General features: G+C 40.1%; 1 protein-coding gene and 1 long non-coding RNA gene across 4 annotated transcripts in view; one reads left to right on the forward strand and one right to left on the reverse strand.

The window, feature by feature from the left end:
* rgs3a (regulator of G protein signaling 3a) overlaps positions 1 to 25133 on the forward strand; it is a 122970-nt gene that overhangs the window by 57576 nt on the left and 40261 nt on the right. For all 3 annotated transcript variants that reach the window (XM_085463834.1, XM_085463833.1, XM_085463832.1), the window contains one exon: positions 5750 to 5884. In XM_085463834.1, coding sequence (XP_085319960.1) covers positions 5750 to 5884 — 135 coding nt within the window. The remainder of the gene's footprint in view (positions 1 to 5749; positions 5885 to 25133) is intronic.
* Positions 10968 to 11684, reverse strand: LOC146705933 (uncharacterized). Its single transcript, XR_014921429.1, has 3 exons — positions 11500 to 11684; positions 11221 to 11426; positions 10968 to 11141 (listed from the first exon to the last, which is right to left on the reverse strand). It is a non-coding gene; the product is annotated as an uncharacterized LOC146705933 (long non-coding RNA).

Genomic DNA, 25133 nt, shown 5'->3' on the forward strand with positions numbered 1-25133 from the left:
CAGGCAGATTTAATTATCATGCACTTTGTTGCTTCTTACCCTCTTACTTACTATGGAAAGTACAGGGTTTCAGTCCTTTGAAAACTTTATCTTTCACATGACTGTTCAGGACAATAAAGGTTCAGCTTTCATAACTCTGCTCAAAAGGAAGCCATGCTCTCCTTAGGTGATAAAAAACAACTGGAAAGCACAAGGAAAACCTGCCTGCTACCTTTACTGACTACTGCCTCTAGCATTTTTATTTTTCAGAATCACTATATTACTGTCGCTCGTCTCATCCAAGTTATAGAATGACAACAAAATAATATTGCTGCCAAAATGTCAAACTGTACCTTCGAGCTCTCGTATTTAGTCTGTGATCGTTAACACAAGGCAGCAGAATCATCGTTAGCAGGTCATGTGAAAAACAGAAAGAAGGAAAAAAAAACATGGGCATTAGCTGTCATTGAAACCATGCTAACCTGTGCCAAAGCAGTTTAGGTGAGCTGTGTTGACAGCGGTCCAGTGCACTGAAAACTCATCTGCCAGATGGCTCAGGGGGAGGGCTTCAACCAGGGAGCACTTTAATCAATCTGATTAAGGGGAAATGCTGCCTGTATTTTTAGCCACTCCATGGCAGGCCAGTGACCATTCATTGAATTTTGTTTCATTAGCTCTTATGTTTATCTCTTGGAAGGGTGGATTTATAAACAGGGTGAACTAATGCAGAGACCCAAGTAAAGGGAATTTACTTATTTTAGCAAATAATTCTATGATCATCATAGACGGTAACTCAATTAATGCTAATTATTACAATAAGGGGTTCAGTTGGCTTAGCATTGAGTGGCTTGTTCTTTCTAACATTGCAGCCTGGGCCACTGATGAATCCTGTTTAAAAAACAAAATGACCATAAAAAGCTGCTTCCATATAGTCAGCGTGACTTTAAGGTCTTGAAGTTGAAAACGGTCCCGATTTTGAAGCTAATTTGTTTAGCTGTGCCTTAAATTAGTTCTTTGCATCCCCAAAAGACATGTAGGCCTAGTGTATGCACTGGAAAAGTGAAATGGCACTTGAATGTGTTTAAAAGATTGCCCTGCCGAATAGATTGTGGTGGCAACAGTACAGAAACCCCCTGCAGGGTCCTGACGATTCCCGCCCAAAACATGCAATCTGTGAACTGTCAACAGTTTACTGGCGTGACGGATCGTTTCAGCTGACGTAATGCAATGATGCACAAGTCACTGTCAGGGAAAGTAGACCCAGATAGATGTACTAATACACAGTTTAACAGTACAGCTCATATATCTGTAATAATGGCACACCAAATATAAGCAGGAAAAATGGAAATGGATTGCAGAAATTGTTAGCTGGAGACAAACAAATCATCATTAGTAGTCGCCCAACAGAGCATGGTGCATTTTTAAGATGGGAAAGAAAATGCACTTCCCTACATGCTCTATTCCTCGCAGTAAGAGTGACTTCATGTTATGGCCAAAACAAAATGTGCATGGTGTCAATAAGTGGCTTGCAGTGTAATATGTACACAACTAAAACTGTGTAAACATACACACTTCCTCTCTTTGACAGATTACGGATGTAAGCCTTCCTGCAGCTCTGAGATGTGTGCATCGCAATGACTCACTGTCCCAGCTGGAAGCCTTTTTGTTCTTTTTTTTGAACCATTATGTCTTCTAAATATGTCCCTACAGTAAGATTATATTTATAAAATGAATTCAGACTGGTGCTACATACAGAGTGTAAAGCTGTGGTTGATGTGTGCGGATGCAGTTGCATGTCTGCCTCTGGGACAGCATCTGTCGTAAATAAGCCATATCCTAAATGTTTGCTTTTCAGGAAGCAGAGAATGCGGGATTATTTCCAGCTTGAATGCCGTACATGCTTCTCTTCAGAGAGGTTGTTGAACAGCATTTTCTGACCTTTCCTGGCATGAGGAAGATCATGCAATGCTTTGCACGAGAGCTCAACCTTAGACCTTAAATAGAAATGTCAGTTTTTTTTTCACTGGGAGCTGTATTAGTTTGCCCAGAGGCTAGTTGTTTACATTTAACTCATTGTATGTCTGTCCCTCTGTGTGTGTGTCCATGTGTGCTTGTGTTCCCAGCCTTGTGGCTCTTGTTGCAGCCTCATAGACTCAGATTCAGTCCAAATGATGGATATCAAAGAACATTAACATTGATTTCTGTCTGCTCTGAATAAGCCCCTATTTCATCATGCTGTGGTGCAACTGAAAAACGTCAGGCCCAATATCATAAATTCTTTTGCTATCCCACCTACCTATTTTTTCTCTTACTGCGACTTATGTTTTTTTATTTTACTTTATGTTTTTTAAATGAAAACTTAATATTAGATGCTCAATTTCTCAAAGCTCTTCTTTAGACATTGGTTGTTTTTACTTGTGTTTTCTTTCTAGAGAACATAACTGTAATGTTTAGGTTCAGGCTCTGGGGAGGCCAATCCATGACTGATGTCTGTTTTTCTGTCCACATATGATTTTACTGCATTGGCAGTGTGTGTGGGATTTTTGTCTCAAACACACAACCAGGTGCCTAAAGATACAACTTATAATTTGGTTTATGTGTAGACATAACAGTGGTTTATCCCTTGAGGTAGGTGTTGGGTCTGTCTAGCACAGGCCCACCGCTGGAACGAGACAATTTAAAAACACAGCAGTAGGCATTGTTATCTGTGCTTAAAATATTCAGGCTAATGTTACATGGTTTAGCAAAAAAACAAACAAGAAAAGAAATCGTGGTTAAGTGGTGAGTTAAAAGGACTGGAATGAAAATGAGTGAAAAAGCAGACAATGTCCAAAGAAAAACTTTGAAATACCGTCATAAAGTCTGGAGAACTTTTTCTTAATACCACTTTAAAAAATTGCACGCAAAAGATATTTACCCGACCACCCTTAAGACTGAAGGGGTTATAAGCAGGAGTAGAGACTAACAGTGGCCTCCCTTGACAGCGACACCATAAGTACCATTTAACTGCCATTAGTAATGCCAAAAATGAGAAAACTTTAACCACATCAAGCACTTTTCACCACTGGACCTTTCAGCAGCACTATCCTCATCTTCAGCAGGACTCTGAGTAACATTCAAACAGTTCAAATGGCAGAAACACAGTAGAGGATGCACAATAAACCCAACAACCATGCAACCAGTAGAGAAGCAAATAAGCTAGCATCTTCATTCACCACTGACCAGGGCAGTGAGCATCAAGAAAACCCCGAGGACTTCAGTCAATCTCTGAAGACTTGTACAAAATGGAAAAAATCCTATTTATAGCCCGAGTCGTGTTCAGAAATGTCAGGACACAAATGTTTTTCCCTGACATTGCTGGAAACGGAGCAGCCGAGATAAATGGAATTTATCAAAGAATAAAAAGGAGGAGAAATAGAAAACCAGTGTGTCTGAGAACAAAAGGTTCCTTTAATATTCATCAGAAAAAAAAGAATTTGACTTTGTTACTTCTCTAAAAATGTGACTCAGTGATTTATCAGCAAAGGTTGAGCACATGTGCACAAACAGGGATTTGGTAGATGGTAGAAAACCAGACTGTTTTTGCATAGAAAATGCATTTTAGACGATTCCAGACATCCATCCACCTGTTCTTAACCTTTGATCCAGTTCAGGGTCACAATGGGGCTCGAGCCTGCCCCACCCTGGACAGGTCCATCACAGGACCAACACAAAGAGAACCATGACCATTTCAACTTGCAAATGGCCAGAAACCAAGTCCAAGTTCTGTTGCAACTTGCCAGAAAATTAGAAAAAATTTAATGTTTATTGAATCTTCTGACCACAAAAAAAGACATATAAATTGGCATATATGAGTTTTAATTTGTATCATACTTCCTACATTTAAGGGGTTAAAAGGAAACAGAGAAATCTCAATAATATGAGGGAACTTGATCATAAAGGAATTCCTTATTTTGCTGGATCCAGAAAAATTATTTTAAAACAAAAGCGTGTGTAGTGTTGTGGAAGTTTTCCATTTAAATAAAGCCTGCAGACGAGTGGTGAGCAGTAGCTAACATTCTTTAATCAAAACACAAAGAACAGACAACCAAGTTGGTGGAGAGCCTGCATGACCGTGGGGCAGACGGTCAGCAGAGTCTCTCTGAGCCTAGCATGGCTCTCAGTTAAATACCTTCTCCAGGAACAAAAGGCAGTACACAGCTGTTTCACACCTTAAGGTTCACACTCTGTTGCTACCTCCCAGAGTCCTCGAAGAGACAAAAGACTCTTCCTGTGGAGCTGTCTGCTTCCCCCAACTTCCTTACTAGACCCCCACCATTTGTCTTACAGTATGAGTGTGAGACATGTTAAAATCCAGTGGCACCAAGGCATTATACAATAACATAATGTGATTAATACATAAGTAAAAGAAATTCCTATACAGTAGTAAAAGTTGGTATTTTAAGACCTCCACTTCAAACAGCACTATGTGGCAATGTGATAATTACACAGGAGGAAAAACAAATGCAGGAGGCACGCACAGAGGCAGGGTAAAATCCAAATCCACTCTTTAATCATAGGCAGGCAGTGAAGGCAAACAGAGGAAGGTAAAAGGACAAGGTCGAAAAATAGGCAAGACGTCCATCACAAGTCAAGAACACACAAGGAATAAATAAACAGGAAAATGAAGACATACTAGGAAAACACAAGAGTATGAATTGAAGGCATAAAAGCTACTTTAAACAAAGACATTCAGACAGCTGGAGGGTTCTAGGCACGAGGTATATAAACTGAGAAGGACGATTAGCTCACTCAAGACCGATAAAGCAGACACAGAAGGGAAAAAAGGCAGGAACAGAGATTTCAAAATAAAGCAGGAAGTGACTAACCAGAACCAAACATTATGAAAGGCAGACGCTGACCTCACCATAAATATTTTATCATGTAAACTCTTCTTCCTTTCCTTTATTTATTTTTGATACAGTCCATCTTTGATCAAAAATGCATTCCTTGAATCACGGCCAACAAACAAATGGGCCCATTAATCCATTAAGTGTTTAATGTGTTCATTACTGAGAATGGTCATAGGTCTTCGATTGCAGATTCTAATGTACGAGGAGTATTTATGTCCTCTTGAGTGAAAAGTTACTGGATTGCTGTTTGCCAACTCTTAGCCAATTAAGCACTCGTCAGATTCTTTCTCATGTATTTCCTGGGGATGCATTGATTGGTACTTTTTCAAGAGCACCAGCTTGACACTGGCTACATAATCATTTTGTCAGCATATCAAATTCTGCCTAATGTGGATGCTGGCCTTTATTCAATTTCACTAAAGCAAGCATTTTGCTTCCCAGCGTGGGTGCGTGCCACCTTAAACTCTGTTCTAAAAACAAGGCTCACATAATACCTGAATGTTAAGTCAAGGTCAAATGCTATATAGATACTATAGTCATTCTATAGTCATTCATTATCTCTCTTAAAGGTCTCACAGAAAGAGGCACTCAAACAGGCACACGGTTAACTCTAGCATTCTAGTATTCTCTAGTTTTCTTGAAAAGGGCCAGTAAGATGGGGAAAAACTTGTTTTTGCCACTTTTTTTTCATTTTTATTATACTTTTGTGTTTTATATATTATATTATGTTTATTTTCTTGTGCTGTGACAGTCTTTCACTATCCAAGCATCAGGAGACACTGCTTTTTCATTTAGTTGACAGTAGATGCGTAACTGCCCGCTGTCTTTTCCTCCACCCCTTTTCCTCCTCTCTCCCCTCACTCTCTCTCTCTCTCCAGAAGTGTGACTGCCTGCTCAGCCTGGAAGCCTATTCAGCAGACCAGAAGCGCCGTGTGTGTCAGTGCCTGAAGGACAACATTGACAAGCAGCTCCAACTACACAGGAGGGAGCCTCCCGTTCCGCATTTTGAACAGGTATGACACATGGACACACATATCTAGGAGCATTTCCAATTTCATTTGAGGCCAGAGATGAATCAGTAAACACATGAACACATGGGAATGCATATATTTGTGCAAACCCCCATCACAGATGCCCCGTGAATTGCACACACTTTGTGCACAGTAACGTCACGCATGTAAAAGCCTCGTCTGTAGTTCTTATTGCCATAATTCTGATTTTCCACTCACAGAAACTCTTACATTTCTCTGGGGAAGTTCAATGCTGCCTTTGTCTGACGTAAATTTCAAAGTTTAAAAGTTCCTTGACTGTCCTCAAGGAAATTTAGGCCACATCCTCCTAGCAAAAGCCAGTGTTTGTTCCTGTAGTTTCTTTTATAAACCAGTATGATTATTATAAACCGTAACCAGCAGGTTTAACTGAATGCTGTTAGCATCAGGTGCTTTTTTCATTGAGGTAAAGAGTTTGAGAAGAAACTCTGCCTTCTGTGTGAGGCTGTGCTTTGTTTTCTCACTGACATACTTTATTCAAAATCAATGCCATGGCATAATCAAAGATAATGACCTTGGGAATGAGATTTTTTACCTGGATAAATAAAGGACTAATAATAATAATACACTGCAAAGGCTTGTGCATAAATTATTTGAGCTTTTGTTTCTACCTGCATTAACCTTTTAGATTTGTTTCAGTTTTTTCCACGAAATTTTGTAAGAAACAGTTGCTACATACTACTTAGTTACTTTAGGCAGATAGTAAAACAGGAAACTTGTAGGCTGGAATAAAAGAAGGAAAACTGTACGATGCTAAAATCCACCCAGCTGCGGTGAGCTACTGATTCTGCTTGTCAAGGCCTCTCTTTCACGTTTCAGTTAACCATTCTTGTTATTAAAATGTTCAAAAATTGATTAGAGGTGCTTGTTTGTCTTCACTGGTCTATTTCAAAAATGAATTAAATGCACCTTAGTCAACTATCCTTGTCTTAATGTAGCACAATGCGTCACGCTTAAGGATGCACTGGAACTGATCTTTAAGAGCTCATGGGGCTTCTGCTGCCCTGATTAACAGGGTGGCTGCTGGGGATGCTGTGACTGAGATTACCATGGCCCAGTTTGGTCATTTCAAGCTTCTACCCAGGGAAATCTACTCAAACAGTTTTCTTAATTGCTATTTGGGGTTTTTTTGTGTGAAAAAAGAGGTCTAGTCTGACATAAATATGACATCATACGAAGCACTTTTTATTATTAAGAAAGATGAATGCACATCTGTCTGTAATGTGCATTCGTTTGTTTAGATTTTCTCGGACTGATTATTTGATGTAGCGTTTCTGTGAGCACCACTCACATTTCCTTCCTCTTTAATTTCCAACACTTTTTTTTCTCCCTTCCTCCTTCATTTTTGATAAACAAAAGAGACAGCTCATTCACTTCATCAGTTTAAAAGGAGTGCTACCCAGTTCATTTGAGTTTAGCTGAAAGGTGATTAAAAGGGATAAATAGCCTTGTGTGTGGATGGCACACCTGTTGCACATTAAGGGTTCATTTCATCAGTGCATGAAAGAGAGCAAGAAAGACTGACAAGCCGGCAATCTTTCATCTTTCATTCTCTTCTGTCTGCATGCATGTGTATTCATTGCACGTGTACATATGTACATATGTGTTTCCCCTTTTTCAGAAGTTTCAGTCAGACTATCCTCTGTTTTTTTGTTTTGTTTTTTACTATTTCCCCATGAGTGTTATCAACTTCAGCACATATAAAAGCTGTTTTTAACTTAAGATATCTTTCTAATAATATTTGCACTGCTACAGTGTTTTTCTTGCAGGACAATGTTCTGATCTATTGAATCTTTCCACATCAACACTACGTGGAAAGTTGGATTCCTTGCTTGTGTCCTCCCAGGGTCAGTGCCAATTAGGCGCTCCCTGCTGAGTAAATGAACACATTTACACACACGACAGTGTTCAATGTGCTCAATGGCAAAACAACTTTGCGAGCATGCTAAGTCACGTAAGTCGATGCTGTTTATGCAAACTCTATTGACAAAACAGTGTCTTAGCGCAGATGTGACCCAGAAACCTGCCAGGTTTATCACTTTTTCAATTGTGAAGTCTTTAAGTTCCCCCATGCCCGAAAGAGGCTCAGTTGTACTCATTGTTTTCCTCAGATTTGGCCTTTCATCCAAACTAAGTCAGTACACAGCTGAAACATGAGCTGCGTGAACTCATTTTCCAGGAAAGATGGATCTGAAAATGTTGCACATATCACAGAGTAAACATCTGAGAAACATAAGGTGGCGTAAGGCAGCTCGGACACGGTGGCGGTGCAACTGAAGTACAGACAGAACAACTTTTAGTGACCTCTAACACTCTATGGTCACTCATTTTAAACCTGCAGTGTTTTCAGACCAGGAGGCAGAGGAAGATTTCTTTGAAGAAAAACATATTTACAAAACATGCTAAAATGCTCGAGGCAGTTCTTGCCAAAACAAAGTTTTTAAAATTCATCACAAATCCTGGAAAAACCTGATAGTGCAGTTTCGTACATGCGCTGCCCAGTGCGATCACTCCTGTTATTCCTGTTCCGTGCACACTTATTAGAACATTTTATTGTAATCCCTTATTAAATGGAAACGCAGTCCCGAAGGCAAGGGAATACATGCTTAATCATAACATTGTACATCTAGCCAAATTAGTTCACTTTTGATTGCATTTCTCTAGAGTCCCTTAGAGGCAAATAGTTTGTATTCAGTCACCTCCAAATGTATTTAATAATATGCAAATTAGCTTTGTCAAATATGGCATATATGAGGAAAAGTAGTATCAGCAGTGTTGCATGGAAGCTTTTAAAAGATATATATCCAGGTCACTTTACTGTGTATCTTGGGAAGTGTTCTTGGGTTGCTTCACGTTACCACAAAGGAGAGAACGCGTATCAAAAGGTAGTTTCAAATGTCAATCAGACCTAACGTGCAGAAAATTATTCAGAAAATTACAAATTTCTCCGAATAATTGAACATTTTAACACACTTTCACTTTCAAATCATCAGAAAATTATATTTTAGATTCAATTTCCGACACACTGGGATACCCTTTTAGTGTCATTTTGGATGTAAAGGAAACCAAAAACCTATAAAAGTCCATGTTAGAAGGGAAGTGGGGTGGTGGACAGCACAAAGACACAACCTCCATCCAGGAGAAACAAGTTCTATTCTTGTCCTCTTTTGTTTTACATTTTCGTTTTACTTTTCTTTTCACAGTGTAAAAATATGCTCAAAGGAAAACTTCACACAGCTTCAACAAGCTTTCCTTGATTACCACAAGTACACACCCTCTCATGTTTCAGGATGTGGGAGTAAGATAGTATTTCTTTTGGTGACACTTCAGTAACTTCATTTCTGCTTTATTGTTACTGTTGAATCAACACCAGAACCTATTTTCAAAAGCGAATAGACTATGTATTTGATCCGCAGTGTGTATTGCTGCCAGTGAGCAGGAAGAGCAGTAAAGGCGCTTTAGAAAATGATCCATTGATTCAACCGTTTTCTTTGTGTCAGAAAGTGTATTTCTCCTCTCATGCACAAAGCCGAGTAAATCTGCACTTAGCTGAAGCACGCACCTTCCTCAAGAGTTGTGTTCAAATGTGCAGCGAGAGCAGAATCCTCTCCAGAGGGAGAACACGCGTTCTTCAGAAGCCACTATCTACTCGCGTTAGGTTTTTCATTCATGTTTAACCGTAAAATGGGATTATTTCGTCACAGTGTTGATGTCAGCAGCTGCCCTAGTTCCTTCAGTCCCTTAACACTTTTCAATGCTTCCCTTTGGAAAAATTTGGACACAAGCCTCTTTTCTATTGAGGAGTCTCTAATCTCCGAGTCCTAATGAGAGTGGGGCACGATGATGACTTTCATGTCTGTTTTGTGCAGAGCTCCATTTGCTGTCAGCATATTGAACAGACGGCTCACAGCAAACATTTATCATTAACTTGCAAATATGATGCATGCTCACTCTGTCAGCCCTCTGCTGTCGAATCTGTCGCGAAATTGCAGATCAAGAAAATGTCAAGGAAAGTGGGCCACGAGTTAGATTGAGGTTAGAGAGGAGGTTAAAATAATCATAGAGCGGGATGACATGATATCATACAGCAGATGTTGTCAAAAGGTGGAACAACAGAGGATGATCCCAGGCAGAAACCTGCACAAAGGCTGGTGAAATTTAATAACCTGACATACCAGAATGTGCCAGTTAGAGGCCAAACATGGTCGGTTCATAATTTAAATGCTCAAAGGAATAATCTTTTTGCATTAGATTCGCTTTAGGTTTTCGTTTCAGTTCATTTAAATTCTAAATTCATTCAGAAATAAGCCTTTTCTGATTCTGACAAATCAAACAAGTGCTTCTCATGACTTAAACATCAACTCTGGTGCACTTTTTATTTCAAAAGTAGTTTCAAAGAACTCCTATAAGGTATTCTTGGAGGTCTGGGCCCCTTAGATACTAATGTGTTTTGATAGCCTGCTGACACACAAGAGCTTTGCTCTCCTAATTTGTTTACAGTCTGAAATCCCTTCATATCTATTCCACATTACATCATGTTACAATGTGACATCAAGTCATTTTAAGGGACTCAGCGAATGGCAAGCTCATTGAAAGCAATGCACTTTGCTTTGCTTTAGGTCTTCAAAATAAAAGCACTTAAAAACGCCACAGTTACAACTTAAATTGGCGAGCTTTTTAGGTTTTAAATGTGCAGTCTTGAATAACTAATATAAGTAATCATGATCCCTAAGCAGTGTACACTAATGATTTACTGTATAGGTTAAAAAGGTAGGTTTTCTTTTTTCCTCATGCACACAAAAAACATTAAACTCAGCCAGAGCCATTAAAAGTGTGTTATCTCCTTCACTGGAGAGCTTCCGGTACATTCTTCAAGAAAAAAAAATACATTTGCACAGCTGCATACACACACACACACGATGGGAATTTAAATAGGGCTGCCCATTTTGAAAATGACAACAGAGCTCACACACAGTTTGCATGTCACGGCGACGGATGGCCGGTACTGAATAGGACTCAGGTGCAGAAACCCAGAGCGGAGACAGTAGATGATTTAATAGTTTATTACGGTTAAGTGCAAGGGGAACAAAAAAAGGGAAACGTGGCAAAGACAGAAAATGACGAGACGTGGAGCCTTGGTGTGGCGTGCCCAGGGGAACGTGGCTAGGGCGAGGGAACGAGGCCTGAGAAGTGGAACGGAGCTGAGTGGGGAACAGTCACACTGAGGGGAGAGGATATAGGAGTTAGGCAGGTAGTGAAGGCAGCTCAGAAGTGGCCAGTATAAGAGCAGCAATTCTTACTTGCAGTTAGGGACCTGGAGTGTTTGAGAGGGGGATGATGAAGATCCAGGGGAGGCTGAGTGGCGTGGAAAGGCTGACCTGAGATCCGGGGCTCCAGATGGAGTGTGATGGCAGGAGGGCAGGCAGGTGAGGCACAGAGGGATTTCCAAAATGATCACTAGGTATTCCGAGTCCGGAGGTGGAGTGAGCCAGGGTGGGTACAGCAACTGTAGCACAAAAGAGTCTTTGTTAGTAAGATGAATCACAGCGAGAATTTGAAACACAAGACCTGTTACCAACATGGGTTGATGACGAACTGGCAGTGAGTGAACATCGATGTGTGGTTTAAATCCCTCTGGCTTGATAGCCTGCAATAGGCTCCAGGTGTGCAGGAGCTGGAGTTGGCCCTGCCCAGGGGCGGATCCCAGGTCAGTTCAGGAGCCTAATGGAAACTCCAGCCACCCACCGTAGACCATGACATTGCATTTGATGAGCAATACTGGCGCTCCTTCTCTGAGTCAGAAACTATCTGCAGTAAAAGTTGCACAAATTTTCTACATCAGCACCGTGAACAGTGGAAAAAAAAGATGGTTTCTGCTAATGAACAAAATGTGTGTGTGTGTGTTGAAGTTTGGAGGCAGCTTGTTCTGTTCTCATCCTGTCTCATTTCACATTTATGAGAATCTGTTTTAGCGCTGAAGGGGTTATAATGCAGCATTCATGTTGGGAGAAGCAGTGACGTAGGGCGACGAGGACCCGCTCTAATTCTTCCTCTGTTGCTCACTTTCTCTCAACTTGTCAGGCTGTTCATGATGAATTATAAAAATGTGGCGATCCTTTCCTGTTCATTGTTTTCCTAATCTGCCATGTCTCTCCAGCTCAGGCGCACTGTCATGCATGCTATCAAAGAAACATGAAGTTCAGGGACAGATAAGAGCTGTCGGTGAATCTGCAGCTATTAAGTAGCATATTTCACACACTGCATTTTAAGCAGGAACACAAAGTAAAAATAGGCTGATGGCTCCAGTTTGGTTTAGGATTCAGTGGCTTAGCAAAATATTTGCTTTGTTTTTAGCACTTTAGTCATTCAAAATTTTCTGACACAGCACACACTGGTAAATATCTCGTTCTATTTACTCCAACCTCACAATCCAGGACAGCAGCTGTCCACAGAAACGTTATTAAAACTGTAAAACTTGTAATCTATACTACCCTTGTTGTGTATTTGAGACTCACAAAATAAGCCATGGGCAAAGCATTGACCAGGCTTTGTCTGTGAATGTTACGCAGGGTGTTTTTGAGTGCCTTACTGAGTAGCAAAACAAATTCTTTTTTCCTTGCTTTTCTGAAAAATACTATGGAATTAGGTCAACTCCAGCATGTCGCCACGCCTAGCTCCAACATCCAGATTCAGAGATAAATGGAATGCAGCATGAGTGCACTAAACATATATTTTAGATGATTGTTTATTAGTCTGGTTAAGTATTAAACTATTAAACATCCGGTACATTTATTCACAGTTAAGAGTCATGCATATGTAGCCTTTTCGGAAGGAGATCAGTAGTCCTCATCTTAACGCTTATTGCTCCAGTGAGCTAATGGAGCAGATTTGTCCTAGACCTGAGTGAAGTTTGTTTTTGTCACACAACAACAAAGGCTTATCACTGTGCACAAAACATTGTCTCAGTTGAACTCTCACAAGGAGTGAAGCTTGTCAGGGAGACAATTATGTTAGCAGACATGAGTGACACTAGTCCAAGTGGAGAAGTAGGTCTCCAAGCTGACATAGAGTGAGTTTTAGTAGATAGTCATCTTCAGGAGGCCGGGAGTGACATCAGAGAGAGCGAGGGGAAAGTTAACAAGTTGCTGAAGGAGTGTGTAGTTTTTTTGACAGTTTATTTTCACTGGGTACACAATGAGGATAGCAGTTAGCCGTGAGGGGTGGCCGCGCATGTGTCATTTCAGTGAGCCATTCTAAACACTTTAAATACTAATATTTACACGTCGGATAAAAGGCACTTTTTTTGCGGACCTCTGCGCGCTTCTTCCAAGATCACTGCCGACTTTACAATTTCAGATAGAAAATTTAAAGTATCCAAACAGAAAGTGAATTATGGTAAACATCTGCACCAGCACATGTTAATATGATTGACATTTCTCCTGCTCTTATTCTCTGTCTGCAACAGATGCATACTTTCCCCCTCGCTGTCTCTAATTAGACATGGATGAATTCCATTTGTCTTCTTGTTGCTGCTTGCTCTCCATCGCACACATGCACACACTCACACGAGGCACATTGCATGCTATTTCTGGGATGTGGTGTCATGACATCCAGATTTACAGCTCCAAATGGTGCAGATGTGAGGAACGTCATAGTGGATCATAATTTTTAATTAGATTTCATCATCCAAAAAGATTTTTCCATAATAAATTAATGGCATTGCTGCTGCTCAGTAGTCATCTTTTAAGAGGCTTAGAATGCACTATGCTTTGCTGCGCCGGCTATAAGTGGTTCGCGCTATTTCCTTTAGATTTTACCACATAATTTCCTCAGGGATTGATAAAGTATTCTGATTCTGATTTGGACTAAATACTGTAAAAAAATTATTTATAGAGATTTTATTGTCTTATAATCACCAGGACGACTATCCACTTTGTGTGCAAGCAATGCCGCAATCTTAAACTTTCCTTAGTTTTGCAGAGTTCTTCATCAAAGCTGGACTGTGAGAAATTAAGACATAGGTGAGATGTCAGTAATGTGCTACTGTATTCATATTAGGAAAATAAGAATACATTCAGTGGTTGACAAAAGTTCAACTTTAACTCAACCCTGTTTTTCGGGCTTGTTTTGTTGTGTGTTCCCTCTTCAAATATAATCTTCTTAACACCATTATGCACCGGACGCATAAAATTTGTATGAATATGTCACGCACTAAAAATATTTTTCCGGCCCAGCTATTCTTAATGTAGCCATTTGCTTAATTTGTGGCATTTGTTTTTTTTTTTTTCAGCTACCATGTGAATAAACAGTTTGGACCATTCCATCCTGTAACAAGTACAAATGTGCGCCGATACTGAATATAAAATGATATGGAAATAGTAAATGAATTGTATTTTATCTCACACTGTCTGAAATTATGCGTACAGCTCTTCAGATGTGGTCCTAATTCTGCCAACAACTGATCGTGATACAGCTTCGACTCCGGGATTAAGCATGAAATTCTTCCTTCTTGCGAGAAATGGATGAACTCAGATTCTCAAATTCTTCCTTTTGTTGTTTAGAAACATCAGGACCAGCTCATTGTCATCTGATGTCTACTTTTATCAGTTCTTTTTACAGTGTTTACATTTTTTTGAGCTAGTTTTTTCACAAAAATGCAACATATTTGGCACGTGTAGAAACATTACACAACAAGTTCACATCTGAACACCTCTGAATATCGTCTACTTTTTTCTACGATGTGTAAAGGCCTTTTCTCTGGTATCACAGGTCAATCCTGTTCACTTCACTTCCTTTCCATGTGTCACTGTGTTTGTTTTCCCTGCACTTGACCTCGCTAACTGTCTTTCTGTCAGTCGCTCACACACACGCAGACACACACAAATGGCTGAGTGATGTTAATGATTATGGTCTGTGGTGTTAGATTAATTCCCTTGGCTTTCTTTAAAAATTAATGATTTCCTTCTGACGGAGTGATGTTTGGGTTTATTTTAGCTCACCTTTAACTATTCATAACTGTGTTATGTAATGGTAATGCATCAGCACAGAAGGAAGTATAGATAAGAGCCTCGCAGACTCAGACCTAAGAAGGTAATGCAGAGCATGAAATCCATCCACTCTGGGTTTTAATTACGCACATTCTTTACTCTGAAAAATGACGTGTGCTCCACCGAGCATGTAATGGAGCTGCGATAATATTCTAATGTGTAAATTACAAGGATGGTTTTGACACAAGGACATTTCTGATTAATACGACAATTAAGAGACTGAGAACTTTATGCTTTTAGCCACAGCCTAAAAAGAGTCTTTGAAGCAGGTTTACAAAAACAAAACAAAGAAAAAAAAACAATCACTGAAATCTAATTTCCATTTAGTTTATATCCTGCTTTTTAAACGTTACGTCTGGATACATTTTCTCAGGAATAATTTTGGCTAGAAACTGTGAGAGGCAGCTGTGCGTCTGTGCAGTGTAATTGACAAGTGTTTAAAATAGCTATTTGTGAAGCCTATTATGTATTAGCACATGATATGATTAGATAAGGCCTGATGAATAGCTTACATGCCACTCTTCAGGTCTGATGCAGACGCATGGTCATTGTAACGGACCAGTTTGGTGTGTGCGTCCCATTACTTGTGAAAGTCATGGCCCTTAACATCCTGCTCTTTTGATAGGTTTTGATTCGGGGCTTTGATTTGCGGCAGATCAACTTCTAAAAATAGCACGTAGTGGAAAAGAGAGAGAGGGTGAGGAATGAGGGACTCTTGCTGCTTCGATCTCCAGAGTTTCGCCGCATTTGATCTTTTCCTAACCAGCGCTCCCTCCGTGATTTTTAACACATCACATTTTTACATTTCCTGCTGTCACTCTCACACCTCTGTCTCTCCCCGATTCCATCTGTCTTTCTTTTGCATCGTCCCCCTCCTTCACCCAATCCCACCCCCACCCACCCCCTCTCTTCTCTCAACCCCTCCCACCCCCTCTTCCCTCTCTTCCCTGTCTTTCGCACACACGTTGGCGCGCACGTTATCACCGAGCTGGGGTAGAAGCTGGGACCGCTGCAGAAAGAGCAGAGACAAGAAACACAACTAGGAGAAAAAGGCACTATCACAATATCTGAATAACAGACAGGAGAAAAAAAGACATATGGTCACTGTGGATTAGCAGCCTGCATCTAGTATTTGCACTGCACATGTGCTGTGTGTATGTGTGGATGAACTGTGCTCTTCTTCGGAGTACTCTAGGACACACAACAACAATATTAACACTCATTGAAACAAGCAAGCACACTGCGTGTCCCGATGCCGGTGTCTAAGGTACTGTATGTCATGTTTATGTAATACTGCTGCAGAGGTCACACTCTTTTTGCTCTCTATATTGTGTCTGCATGCTTGTTAAATATGGTCCCAATGCCTGAGTGTGTGTGATTTGACTGCGGGAGTGTGTTTAGTTTTGTAAATACCATGTTAGGTGAAAGCAGGGACTTTGATAAACATTTTATTTAGACTGTGGTTGTTTCTTGTGAAATCTCCCTTTTGTTCCCCCCCCCCCCCCCCCCCCCCGTTTTTTTTACTGCGAGAATGAAAAATGAACTTACTTGCCAAGTACCGTATTCAAATTTTGGCCTTTATAAAGTTTTTGATGCCACGTTCACAATGGAAAAGCCGAGTCCTGAGATGAGTGTGTGGGTGGAACCTGACAAATGGCTCAGGTGTGATTTACCTCTTTTGTTTACCGAGTGGAAAACACTTGACCTTCTTCTCACCTTCTGCACATGAAATCGATGAAATTTGCTGCGACTGGAGAAACTTTAAACAGTTTTTTCTTTAATGTTATTGTGATCTGTTGGAGTTCTTTTTCTCACATTAACCACTGTTGAACTGTTACCTCAGCATATGAAGCCAAGCATCTTGGACTTTTGTTGGTGAGGGATAAGTATTGACTCAAGCATTTATGTGGAGAGAGACAGCAGGTGTGTCTCTTACCTTCCAATGTCAAATGTTCCTTGCCACTAAGGCGACAAAAGAAGAAAAAAACACAACCTTTCTCCTGGGTAGTGCAGAGAGGCTCTTGTGATAACAGTGACAGAAGAAGAGCGAAAAGAGAGAGGGAAGGAATGTGTGAACTGGTGCGAGGGGCAAAGAGAGTGTCATGTGGATCCGTTATGTCTCATTATTAAAGGTTCCTTTAACACTTCTCATGTTTGCCATTCAGTTTTAAAGCTTTTATCAGAGGCACTTAGCACCATTATCACATTGTATTACGGTTGTTGTGTTACTCATTATACAACCTCAGTATTAAAATTTGTCAAACAGCCAAAGTTGTCTTTGAATGGTTGGTCATATTTGTTCAGTCTATTTTTAAAAAAAATAAATTTAATTTTAATTTTTTTAAATATAAGATTAAGTTTAGTTTTTGAACTTTAGCATAATTGATATAACTAGCTTGTTTCTTATTATTAGCTAGTTAAGTCAAGCAGTGATGCTTTGTGTACTATTGCAGGTTGACCACAGTTTCATTTTATTGTCTTATTTGCAACATAAGCGTGTCTTAGGTGAAAGTAGACTAACATTCTGTTTTAGCTCTCTTACAACGCTTGTACAGTAAAATCCCTCCTAACCTCAAGCTCACTCAGGGTTTGTTTCAATAGAAAAAAAAAAGTGCATTCATGTCATCAAGTCTAGGATGTTGAGGCAAGCTGTGACTCAGTGCGTTTATGGAGTGCAAACACATCTATAAATAGCCACACGGCACATATCTACAGTGACCTTGACAAGAAGTGTAGAAAATGATGTCAATATAATTGCTGATTGATCAAGTCAGGTTGCACATCATCGTACATGCGTTGTGGAAGTACAACAGACACTGTGTTAAGGTGAGGTCTTCACATGTGTATAAGGTCTTAATCCTGATCTGAGCATGTGTCAGACGTGTTTGCGTCACCAAAGGTAGACGTCTCAGCGAGTGCAGGTTTATTTTTAAGTTATGTTATCTGAATTGGTGACACAAATATGAGGTCACAGAAGAGTGTGAATCATCTGTGGAGTCAGATTAAGCATAAGCTTATGTCTATGACCCTAATAGTATGCAAATATTATTTCCAGGGGTATGCCACAGTATGTTAGTACATAGTACTGTACATAGCAGCTGAGAACTCCTCAATTTATCTGTTTAAATATAAAGTAGAAGGTTATTTATTTATTGTTTCTAATAATGTATCTGTGTGTTTATGTGTTCTTTGCCTCTATTTAGAATTAGCAATATGAATCCAAACAGCAATAGATTAAATGTGCTCTTTGTTTGGCTGTCAGCAATATACCTGTGAAGTTACAAGTGAGTTGGAAGAAAGTTGACTGAAATAGGAAAAGAAAACAGTCAGCACACATAAACATACAGAAATCCCTCCATTTATTAGAGCGATATTATGTCCTGCTATCCCGTGCACATGTTGTAAATATTATCTGTTTAGTGTCCAAAGAAATGCCAGATTTAGGCTTTAAAAGTCAAATTTAGCTGCTATTTCTGCTATCGTACAACGTTATAGATATTGTAGCACCATCTGTCCCTCTGAGATAGGAAGCTTTTCCAAAATGACATCTTTCCCATTTCATGTATGGTTGCTCTGTGACTTTGTGGCCGCATCGTGTGTGTAAGATAGATGGATATGTTTTCTGCTGCTTGTGCTTGTGTGTGTTTACAGTGGTTATGTGTCCATTGTGTCCTTTGTGCACCCTGTGGGACCTGGCTGTAATGGCTTCACCAAGAAATGGAGTTTGGGCGGGGGGTGTGGTGGAGCCACAAATGGACACAATATGTACATTCATGTCTGTCACACACATGTCCAATTATGGAGGACAGTAGAGATGAGTCAGTGTGATTGTTGGACATACACACCGCGTGTTTCTGTCTGAGCTCACGCTGCTCATTCGTCTCTTCTCATTATCGCTGTCTCCTCCCTCTCCTTCATTCCCTCTCCCCCGTTTCCTTCTCACTTGTTTGTGCAGCTCGGGAGTCTACCTTCTTAGCCTCTTGGGCATTCTCTCTTTTCTCTCTCTCTCTCTTGCGCGTGCTCTCTCTCTCTCTCTTCTTCTGTATCTCTGCACAGTTCAGTTGGCCTAGCCCACACTGACAGCATCACACACACCAGCCCAGCTAGCCAGCCACAAACACTCACACACCAGCTTGACAGAGGAAGTAGGCCACTTTAATGGGGATGTGTGGAGTGCCTACATCTGCCTTTAGTGGATTATAACCTGGAACTGCTTCCTCTTGCCAGGTAGGGTTTATATCTCGCACTGTTACTTTATTTTCCATATGAGGAGTACATCTTTTCTGAGCAATCAGCAGAGTGGTTTCATGCAAATGGATTTTATGGGTCTTTTCTTTTGCTCCAGAGGGACAAAAAGAGATTTGAGAGTATTCATGCAGTGTTTGAAAAGCTGAGATGTTAGCACTGCTGGGAGGCGTTTGGTCATATAAAAGAAACTAGACGAAAAGATGTGAGGAAAGATAGTAAAAGTAATAAAGGCCTATTCATCACATCGGGCATCTTTATGACAGGCATATATGAAGAGAGTTTGCCACTGCTGTGTGCTGTTTTGATTCACTTAACTTTTACCTCCACCTTTGATTTGCTGAGGTTTTCGTTTTCTTTCCCTGCTTCCTTCTTTGTTTTAATGCTTGTGCGTTATTTGTCCCTACTGTCACTGCATCCATTTATCCTCCTTTCCTTTGGCAGCTTTAATAGCTCCCTTAAATTATTGTCTCTGAAATATCATCTCATCCTAAATAAGCAAGAGTTGTGGGCTCTGTTTTACGAGTAACACCCTGTTTACGTCCCCTATTTGGTGCTTTAATGTGAGTGATTTTGGCTTCGGTTATGTGCCAGTGACATATTTTAACCTGTCACATGGCTGGGGAGTGGAAGGGTGAGAAACAGAGGGATACAGAGAAAAGAAGGCTAGGAAGATGGCCATTAAGGAGACATACTCTAAATCATGTTAGAGCAAAGCTGAAAGTGATAGCAACAAGAGGAGAGAGAGCAAACCGAGGGACCACAGGGGAAAACAACAGGAAGCACACTGGGGAAAATTGCTTTCCTCTTTCCCTCATTAGGAGAACTGAGGGGTTATACTCTTCTTAGAGGAAAAAAAAGACAGAGAGAGTATTAGATGGTGGGTGTGTGGTTTTGTTGGTGCCTGTTGATAAACAGGGATATGAGTGATTTCATTACAGTGGTGTTAAGGCTTTGAATCTAAAAGTTTTAAGCACCAGGAGAAGAAAATCTCTCCACCAGTCCTCAATTTCTCCTTTGTCTTTGATCAATAGTAGACAGTGTCAGTGGTGCATCCCTCCGCTGCGTACACATGCAGACACACACAGACACACAAACGATGAATGTGATTTATCAGCTGGTCTTACACTCCCAGCTTGAACAAATGAGATGGTTGTTATAACCTGGGAACATGCATTGCAACATTTTGTCACACAGGCGAGCAGGAAACTGAAAGACAAACCCCAAATTTATGCACACATGCGTGTAAATCCTTCACACAACCATATACACCTACGGTCACACCCAGGGGGCAAATATAGAGTGGAACTAGGTTAAGTGAATATGAAATCTGAACAAACAATCTCGCTTGTGCTGAACTTTATTTAACTAGATTTAAGCCTGGATCCTTTGATACTGATAGAAATTGATACATAATTGTGGATGAGCTTTTCTAAAGGAATGCTAGCTTAATTTAACTGTAACTTTCACCCAAACCAAAACCGTGCCTTTCTTCGCACTTAGGTCTAGTCATATTTAATGATTTACTCTTTGGGCACTTGGTTTTTGTCCCCAAACGGGAGGCAGCGCCATACAATGTGACTGTTTAAACTAATTTATGTCCCTACAGCATGAGTAATTGTGCATACACACACACACTGACATAAACATCTCTGGCCTTTCTTTCTGCCGAGGCCCTTTCCAGTCTTTCTCACTGGTCACATTGTCTTCAGCTGCCTGGCGTCATGGGGCAAGTTACGTCAATGGCATTTTCTCTCTGAACCCTTGGATTCTAACAATAATGTCTTTACAAAAAAATTTAAAAAAACCCTCACATTTCTGCCCGCTGGCTGGTTTGTGTGATTCTTCTAAAGGTTGTGCAGGAGCGGCTATGTGCGGTGCTATTTTTAAGTTAACTCGATTGGAGGGTAATAGGGCTGGGTTTTGTTATCCGCTTCCAAGTTGGTGAAATACTGTATTCATTCAGTTTTCACACCCAAGAAATTATCCCTCCTCAGAGGTTTTGTTCATGTTCTCTGCTGACACTGTTTTGCTTTTTCTTTATATCACAGGCACCGTCAAAGCAAATAAAAGGAGAATAACAATGTATAAGAAATAAATAAAAGAAAAATAAAACAAACAAAACGAAAGTGGAAGTCACAGAAATAATGCAAACTGTAATATTTCTAAAAGAAACCTGTTCTTTGTATGAATATTTAAACCACACGTCAGCCACAGTGTACTGCTGATTTCATATTCTGGGACCTGTCACATTGGACTCAAAGACTGTATTTTAACGATAGCTGTAGATTCTGGATCTGACAAATCAAGGCAATGCAGTAGTGCCTTAACCATTTACAAGAAACACTTCAAACTTTTTTATTTATTTTCAAAGTTAGTTAAATTATTGTATAAGTTTCAATGGGATTAGGGTTGGGGTTAAGGTTGGGGTTTGGTGTTACAGAGGATTTATGGTTTATCAAGAAATCTACGCTGTACCTACGTCGTAGCTACAAAATTCCCCAAAAAGTAACCTGACCTGCACGTTCTGTTTATTAAAGTCGATTTCTAGTGTGCGCTTCTTGCTACTTTTTGAATTTCTCAGTCATTTGCTTCTTCTATTCAATCTTTGTTTTCAGAAATCATAACGACAAAATACTAAAGACAAAGCTTCACAAAACACTAGATGATGTTATAGTGGGTATCCATCATTTATATACAGTCTGTGATTACTCAGGTTCACCTCCAACTAACACAGGATGCATTGTGAACATGCACAAATATGCACAAATTATGAATTTGGTGAATGACGATGTAAAGTCAGTAAAATCATGACAGTGTTGTTTTGACATTAGCTCTGCAACTGCAAATAATGCATGAAAGCAGTGGCGAAATATGTGCTGAATGCCTTCAGCAGATGCTTCAGCAGAGCAGTCATTTAAAAAATAATGAGTTGAAACCTTTGCCATATGTTATTTCACTGTAACAATAAGTTCTGGTGCTAAAATATTTAAAGCACTTCCATCTCTACTAATGACTGAATATCATTTCTTAAACATAAACATGCCCACAACCTGCATCTCCAAGGTTGAACTGGCTGTCAAGTAATCCTGTGAGATTGCTTTTATTATGCCGTCCTCCTTCGTGTGTTGTTAATGTGCACAATATTTCTGCAGCCTTGCAGAAATATGGAAATAAAAATTCGGAACATTTTATTGATGGTTGCAGGCAGCAGTAGCAGCACTATAGTTGTAATAGTAGGTAGCCTTGTAACACTTTAGGAGCTGCCCAATAATGTCACTTAATATGTTCTACCTGGGATGTTCTACCTACTAGCATCTCTTCCTTCATAGCCTGGTTACACTCGATGGTGTTTTTTTTTGCCTCAAGTGGTGAAACACACAGATTCTACCTTTAGTAAGAACAGTTTTTTTGTATATTTATTGTGTTGTAGTAGTAGTATTGTGTTTTGTTGGAGGTTGTATGGCACATCTTTGATCTACAGACACTTTTCAGTTGTTCCCTTTAAAGGCCGGTCTACATATGAATCTGCTGGTATCAGCATTCACAATCGCTGATAAATGAAAATTAAGAAAGCAGCGAAGACACGGAAGAAACACTCTTCAGCTATGATGTGAGGGTTGATGCCGCATAATTTGTCCACCACATGCCACTCTGCAGTTTTCCTGTTAGCAACAGGTGTTTGGAAAGCCACAAACAGCAACAATCGGATGACTCAAGTAGAGTCGAGCAGAGTTAATCCACAACTTGTTGTGACAATAAAATAAAATTTCCTTTTTTTTTTTTTACCTTATAAAATGTTAGAGAAATCTGTTAGGTTTCGTGTGTCTGAAAAAAATTGGATGTTTAATCACTGACATATTGGTACTGGTCCAAAAAAATCCTATATTGATCGGGCTCTGGTTCTCTTGCTCCTTTGCTCCATGTTCCTTTGTGTATGTTCTCTGTTTTCTGTCCCCTTTTCGGCCTGACTACAGCAGAGGGCTCTGACAGACAAACGACTATTACTGTCTCATCTGTCTTCTCTCAGTGAAATCGAGAGCAAAAGAGGGCAGAGCATTGTGGTGCATGTAATGAGGCCATTCAGAGATTGATCATCTATATGGTTAGGTCCCCTCAGTGAGGTATTCATATTACATGATCCAATAACGGCTCTTAAATCTTTCGACCGCAGCTTGTCCTGGACAATGCATGTCAAAGCTTGCTTAATATACGTTCGGTTGGCGCAGACATGGACACAAACATCCGATCAGCAGCAAACATAATATAGCTATCCAATTGTATGGAGAATGAGCTTCTCACACATAGAGACAGAGACATGTCTCTTGTAAGGTATGAGCTGTGATGACATACATAGAAAAGACATTGAAAAAACAGTCTTAATAATTAATGTACATATAAGTCTTGTAAAAGTCTCGACTCATGCTATGATTTACTTGTGTTTTTATGCAACAACCTGTGACGTGGTTTGAGCAAATGTTTTCACTTCATGCAAGTAAACAGTTTGGGCTGTGTGTGTGTGTATACGGCTAAATTTAGTGGAAAGTAATGTGGTTTACAAGTACGGTAGAAAAACAAGTTTGCTATCACTCTTGAGAGCGAGAGAGCAAGCTTTAATGGCATCACATCCCCGAGGAGGTTTGCAATCGCCCCATATGGAAAAGAATTGGAAAGAACTACAGTACAGGCTACAGAAAGAGGACTTGGTAGCATTCTGGAGACCAAGCAAAGACTCACAAGCTCAGTTTTTCAGTTGTGGAATTTTATATTCAGTAAACAATGTGTCAGTCTGTTGTCTGTTGAGACAAACAAACTAAAAAGGGAGACTAAATAGGACTGGACATATGGGACGTCTTACACAAGGAAGAGTGCTTAATGCTTGACACATAAGAAAAAGATGATCTGAGAGAGGAAGATGGTAACACACAGCTTTTAGGTGAATACAGTTAAATATAGGTGCAGCACAAATGGGCAGGAATATAAAGATTCTCAATAAAAAGCAAGGCTGTGTTCTAAATAAAACAGGAAATACCAAAAATGCAAGTCAAACAAATGTTAATTCAAGAGCTGTGGTTGGTTCTCACACAAGCACAAGTGTGTTTACAAGTGGGGAGCATTTGGTTTGAATCTGTGGACAAAGGTAAGACCTGGGGATGCCCTTTGTGTGAGGTTTAACCTTTCAAATGAACTCCTTGCTCAAGAGTACACGTCAATACCCCGGAGCTGATTTCCCTTTAACGAGTGATGCAATGAGACCACGATTATGCTTATGAATTCCTGATTAAGAAAGTAGTCATGAGTTACAAAACTGTAATTCAAAAACAAGTCATTATCGTCATCAGTGAGGACAAAGGTGGCGCTCAGTCACAAGCTTGTGCCTGAGTAGTTGTCTCAACGTGATCACCATGCAGATTTAATAAAGAGTTGGACGAGGATGATGCTTCGAGTCAGTTTGGAATAAGGTTAACTTTGTTGTTATTCTCTGTTATCACCGTATTCATTTGATGTGTTCCCTCCGGGCTATAAACAGGATGTCTTCTCTTGACTCCTCAGACCTTACACATCCTTTGAAGAAATCAATATCAGATAAGCCAGTGAATAAAGGAGACTTTTGAATAGAGATAAATAGCATCATGCAGGCTTGTTGGGTGGGCTTGCATCACTTAGACAGCCACCCAAATTGCTGTTATAGTGATCCAGCAGTGAGTATGTATGAATAAGTTAACAGAGATGGAGGGAGTGGCAAAGACGAAGGCAAGAGAGGAGAAGTCACGTTCTGTTATTGGATGGTACAAAACATGTCCAACAGCAGTGCTAATTGAGATTAGCTGGATTTATTGAGGCTGCAGTTGGATTTGGCAAGTGTGATGTTGGACACTTTAGACCATTAGCCACCAGTATCACACTAAGTGGAGTGAAGT

The sequence above is a fragment of the Copadichromis virginalis genome, linkage group LG7, assembly GCF_057382275.1.
Source record: "Copadichromis virginalis isolate Kocher_CV1m ecotype Utaka linkage group LG7, C_Virginalis_male_GT1.1, whole genome shotgun sequence".
Lineage (NCBI taxonomy): Eukaryota > Metazoa > Chordata > Actinopteri > Cichliformes > Cichlidae > Copadichromis > Copadichromis virginalis.